General features: G+C 36.7%; 1 protein-coding gene across 1 annotated transcript; it reads left to right on the top strand.

Moving 5' to 3' along the window:
• Window positions 1–10: 10 nt before the first annotated feature.
• NEUROD4 (neuronal differentiation 4) lies at window positions 11–999 on the top strand. The gene has a single exon (XM_018573682.1). The coding sequence runs from the start codon at window positions 11–13 to the stop codon at window positions 956–958; it is 948 nt and encodes a 315-aa protein (XP_018429184.1). The 3' UTR covers window positions 959–999.
• Window positions 1,000–6,000: the final 5,001 nt, after the last annotated feature.

The following is a 6,000-nucleotide window of genomic DNA, read 5'->3' on the forward strand; positions in this document are numbered from 1 at the left end:
GGGCAGAGAGATGTCTGAGATGGTCAGTGTTCATGGGTGGATGGAGGAGGCTCTCAGCTCTCAAGATGAAATGAAAGATGCAAATCAGAGACAGTCTGCCTTCGACATGCTGTCAGGTTTGAGTCATGAAGAACATGGGAGCATTGATGGAGAGGACGATGAAGAAGAGGAAGATGATGGGGAAAAACCAAAGAAGAGGGGACCGAAGAAAAAGAAGATGACCAAAGCTAGGGTTGAAAGGTTTCGTGTGAGGAGGGTAAAAGCCAATGCCAGGGAGCGCACAAGAATGCATGGACTTAATGATGCCCTAGATAACCTAAGAAGAGTCATGCCTTGTTACTCTAAAACACAAAAGCTGTCCAAGATTGAAACACTCAGATTGGCCAGAAATTATATATGGGCATTATCTGAGGTTCTGGAAAGAGATGAAACCACAGAGGGGAAGAGTTTTATGGAAATGCTCTGCAAAGGGCTATCACAGCCCACCAGCAATCTGGTAGCTGGATGTTTGCAGCTTGGACCTCAGTCCTTGTTCTTGGACAAACATGAAGATAAGCCACATATGTGTGATTCCTCACTGGGTCATGCCTACAGTTATCAGTCCCCAGGTCTTCCAAGTCCTCCATATGGTAATATTGAAGCTCACCATTTGCACTTGAAAGCTCCCACGTTTAAAACTGTGGTGGACCCATCCATGGTAAGCCATGCATTAAACTGTACCACACCCCCATATGAAGGTGCACTCACTCCCCCTCTGAGCATTAGTGGCAATTTTTCCTTGAAACAAGATAACTCCCCAGAACTGGACAAATCCTATGGCTTCCGATCCCATTATCCCTCCCTTGGGATTGGTTCTCACGGGCATGTTTCCCATTTTCAAACTGCAGTCCCAAGATATGAAATTCCAATAGACATGGCTTATGAACAATATCCACATCATGCCATTTTCACTGAGTAATTGTCCCAGAAGAATGGGCTTTATAAAGGACTTGACCTAGCATGTCAATGGATGTCAAGGCAATTTTGAACAATACAAGTTCTTCTGCATTTCTTTTGACTTGTCAGAGACTCTAGTAGGCCTTCATCATGTCAGATCATTCTGATATTTTAATATGCCTAGAATATTTAGTTCATATATTCGTTCATATATGAATTTGTTTGTTTTGCCATATTTCGCATTTCTCTTTGAGTGACTGTTATACACTTGACACGTGCAACATGCCATACAGTGACTGACACATTTACGGCCAAAAATGAACAAATTACACTAAGGAGTTGATTTACTAAAGGCCCATTGCAAGCAAATTCATGTGAATTTTTCACTTAGCTTAGTGAATGAGGTAAAGCTCTGGTGACTTCCATCATCCAATCATGTGCAAGCAAAAATACTGTTTTTTTTAATTTCTTGCTTGTGATTGAGTATTCTTTGCCAAGTTAATTGCAAAGTGTAAATTCCCTTGCAAAAAAAAAAACAGCCCATTTTCCATTAAATCAACCCCAAATTTTAAAATTCTAGACAACATAAATGACTTACTGCCATTGACAACTGAAGCAATTCTATAATCAGCAATAGCACAAATTTTTTATTGCATAAACACTCATTATTAGCATAATGTTTAAAATGCAAACCAAGTGTATCCAATATAAATAATAATTAACATGTCAAAATTACACTTAAAAAATATGCTACAGTGTCCCCTTAGTTACAAAACAAATTATGAATTGCACAAGTACAAGTAGCACTTTTTTAGGTAAAGGGCAGTTGTTGACCTGTTTGGTGAGTGTTTCTAATTTGTATCCTTTATGTGTTGCATGGTAAAACCACAGAAGCATTTGAGCAAGAGGGACAGTGCAAATCTACTTTGGATTGTCAGTCAAGTAGTTTTTTAGTCTGAAAAGGCAAATACAGAATTAAAATAGATGTTATCATCTTATTTTAAAACATCATGTGATGTGACCCTTTTTTACATGTTAGCAAACCCTTACAAGAATAAACCACAATGCTTCCAGTCAAGCGGCATAACAGTTCATGAAAAAAAACACTGTTAGCTAGAAAGGTATCTGGAAGTACTAGCACATTTATTTATTATGTTTTTTTTATATGTATTTTCTGGATTTTGTTACTATGGTGCTTGTAGAATGATGTTTATATGTCAAAATTGTCCCTAAGCATGTTCTTCTTGCACTTGAAGAACTATTTAAAAGCTATGTTCGTTATGTACTTTTATTTATTACTTTTATTTATGGTATTTATTTTAATTTAATTCAATTTTTGTATTGCATACTTATGTTTGTCCTTTGTGCGGTCACTATTTGACTTACTCCTGTGAAACTGCTTACAATTTAAACGCTGTGAGAATCATTTTGTAATCTCACATTTTGATTTAACAATGTTTAGTCATTATTTACTATGTAAAACTGTTAGAAACATTTTTGAGGCAGCTTGATCGCATTATGTCATTGAATTAGACATCTCATGGACTTTACGACATATACAACTCAAGACGTGACCAAGCGTAGTGATTCATTTTGTCTTGTTTAAATCAGAAGAAAAGTTTCCTTTTTTATTACGTAACACATTTAAGGATTACAAATATCTAAAAGAAAGTTTCTTCTACATTCAACAAATCCTTCATTTATTATATGAAATTAATAGAAATCAAGGCACGGTTATGCCGGGGCTATAGATAATCTTTTTGTGTAACTTCCAAATATAGATATTTCTTGGTTTTACTACTTTGAGTCAATAACCCAGAACAAGTATGCAGCAAGTGAAATCAGAATGAAGAGAGAGCTTTCTTTATGCATACTTGGTCCAGAGAAAAATATAAACCCCAGAGCATCAGTACGACAGCTAAGCAAGTAGCATTTTCAGAATTTGCTCAATAATGACATTCCTCATATTTCTTTACAAGTTTTCTTTGAATAAAATCGAAGAACATATCAGTGCATATTTCTAATTCTTCTAACCCCCAGAGAGTTTCGCTTTTTTAAAGGATTTAGTGATCCGTCATAATATCTTTATAGGGGTATTGCTATACACTAGCTGGGACAGTTCAAGTCCAATGCATTTATTTAACATTTTAGACAAACTATTGAAGCTAAAGAAATAAAACTTAGGGACAGAATTATGGAGGTATTGTTTTTTTTTCTTTACCCTGTGTCCCCTTTAAATTCCCAGTCAGGTTCTAAAGAATGTCTATTTTTTTATATGAACTTCTAGCTGATGGGCTATTAGACGTAAGCAAAGGCTAGACTGAACATGGCTTCTTACTGAGTTTAAAAGACGGAACACTGTTTATATACTATAATCATTTTTTTATTGAGCTCTCATAGTTAACGCCACTGTTCAGGACTTGTTCACACCAAAGCATGTGTTAATGCATGCTTTGTTGATATGTTTATTATACATTGCATTATGTTTTTGAAAGACTCAATTTAAATTAATTTGAAATTCAACTAGCAGTTTAAGGCTCCAAAAATGCAGCATGTAAGACTTTTGCTGTGTGTTGCAAAGCATCACATTGGTGGGAGCAGACCCTAGTGAAAACTATGGATTTCCTCATCTCTATGCATTTTGTACAAGCTAGAAAATGTGCAAAAATGTATAATACATCTGGTGTGAAAAAGCCCTTGTTACTTGGACTGGCTACCATAGACTGCATCTTATATGCAAAGACGTAATATTTTATATTGTTTACTGTAGACATATAGAACATGATGGTGTCACCAGTGTCCACCTTAGTGATATTGGCATACAATCAAGAAACAGCATCCTTGAGATTTTTATATTGAAAATAGAAAAACTGTTATTATTTTGCAAAGAAACAAAAAAAAAACTTTTTGACTCCAATAAAGTTGTGATTCTTGTTTGAGATACACACTGTGGTTTGTGGTTTCCATAGATTGTGCCTCTCTTGTGTAAGCTGAGTTCTGCTATTATACTGTCATAGGGAGCATTGCTATCTACTGCAGCTAGTCTGGGTTAGAGCCAGGTGCCAGCTGATCCTTTCCCACGCAAATCTGGCATAGTGATACAGTATGTGTCTGTTCTAACTTTTAATCCTTGTAGAGGAGACCTACAACTAACAAATAATATTTCATATAATAATAATATTGCAGGTCATTTTATGAGAGTAAATTCAATAATGTCATTCTCTGTGTTTGTGGAACAGTAGAAGACAAGTTCCATTTGTTCATACCATTTGGCTTTATTTGTAACTGGACACTGGTGAATTTACAAACTTAGACAGGAAATATATATAATAAAAACATAAAAACAAGATTGGTTTGCGTCCATATGAATAAATGTATTAAAGGAGAACTATGAGGTGAGTGCTTTTCACTCATCCTCATAGTTCTAGCCGACCTTTGACAATGAAACTGTCACAGGTCGGCTCAGTAGATCGGGAAGTGAGCGAACACATACCGGCATTCGCTCACTTCTCGATCCTGTCACGGCAGAGAGCCGTGACAGGGGAGGGACTGTCCGATCCTCCAGCACTGACTGGCGGAACGGACGGAGGAGGGGGTGGGTACAGCTGGCTCTGCCTCTAGATAGGCAGAGCCAGCTGTCACTCACGCAGCTGGGCGGATCCCGTCATCTAAGTTGGGATCCGCTCCGGCTGCGGCGTCTCAGTATACCGCGAGCTGTAGCTCGCGGTATACTGACGTTAGGGTGAAGGGAGGACGCTAGTTTGTGTCCTTCCGTTACCCTTAGGAGAACTATGGGGAAAAGCCCCCATAGTTCTCCTTTAAAGATGTTTTCTAGTTTACATGTGGACCTATAGTGTTCCTCTTGATCTTCTTGATAATGAAAGCATTACACATTTAAAATTGTAGGATACATTTCATTGACTGCAACTGAGCCTGCCTTCAGTTTTTTAATCATTTTCAGTGCTCATGTGAGTGGGCTGGCAGCACAGACAAATATCTTTTCTGCCTTTGTTGAAAGTTTAATACATAAACATCTCACTGGCTATGATGTTTTCTCTCACATTCCACTGCAAAATGCAATTAACACCTTGCCTCCACGAGGTCTCTGACCCCATGCTGGCTATGATAAACAGTTTATGTTGAATGGAGCAACATTCACCATATTTATTGCCAGATAATTTTTGTACAAGTCATTCTGAATTGAGAAAGCTAGTCGATTGACCAGCAAAACGTCTTCAAAAATAATACAAAAAGTCCAGTTGCTTTGATGTTTTTTTAAAGATATGCGATGGCATGGATGAATTAGAACCTTCACAGACATTGCACTAATAATCAGTTTTATGGGTTCCTTAGTGGATTATGTAGGTTAATAAGAGCTCATGGCAAGGAGTGGCAGTGGAAGTTTCCAAGAGTGGAGATACCATTAACTAATTAGTCATTGATATTTGCTTATATATATATATATGCTGGCAGCTTAATTTATTTAACAACATATACATTGCAATCTGAAGCTTATGTTTTGTCAGGCAGCAACATAACATGATCTTAAATCTCAATGTCTCCATATTAATAGATAAATTAACTTGGTCTCTAAGTGTAATGTTTTCAGACAGGACAGTGAAAATATCAGTGAATGGTATCCATTGCCTCTATTGTTCACATATGTCAGTAAGGGACTCTTTAGGTATTCATTCCATGACATGAGAAAAGATCACATTTTGAGAGTAATATGGGAATGAACTTCAGTTACCAAATTATGTATTACAAATGGAAGTAATGGACAAGAAACTCAATGTGTACTGTTGGGAAAGTTAGATTATTTTGTAGGCTATATGATATCTGATTTGTCATAAAAGTGGAATTGGCTTTATAGAGAGTCTGTCACCAAAAAAACACCCTGGAAACAATACATACAATTAAAATCTAAAGTCTCGAAAAGTATCACTGATAAAATAGTAGCAACTTATGTGAACGTTCATAAAACTGTATCAGATTGATTTATCCCAAAAATAAGAGGGTCAGATTATAGATCATTACAAGTGTATGTGTGTGTGACACAATCAA

Source organism: Nanorana parkeri, unplaced genomic scaffold (assembly GCF_000935625.1).
Source record: "Nanorana parkeri isolate BGI_ZX_2015 unplaced genomic scaffold, ASM93562v1 scaffold2485, whole genome shotgun sequence".
In the NCBI taxonomy this organism is placed as follows: domain Eukaryota; kingdom Metazoa; phylum Chordata; class Amphibia; order Anura; family Dicroglossidae; genus Nanorana; species Nanorana parkeri.

Bases quoted from the DNA above. Each gene is read 5' to 3' on its own strand.
- NEUROD4 (XM_018573682.1), top strand. From the start codon at position 11: ATGTCTGAGATGGTCAGTGTTCATGGGTGGATGGAGGAGGCTCTCAGC.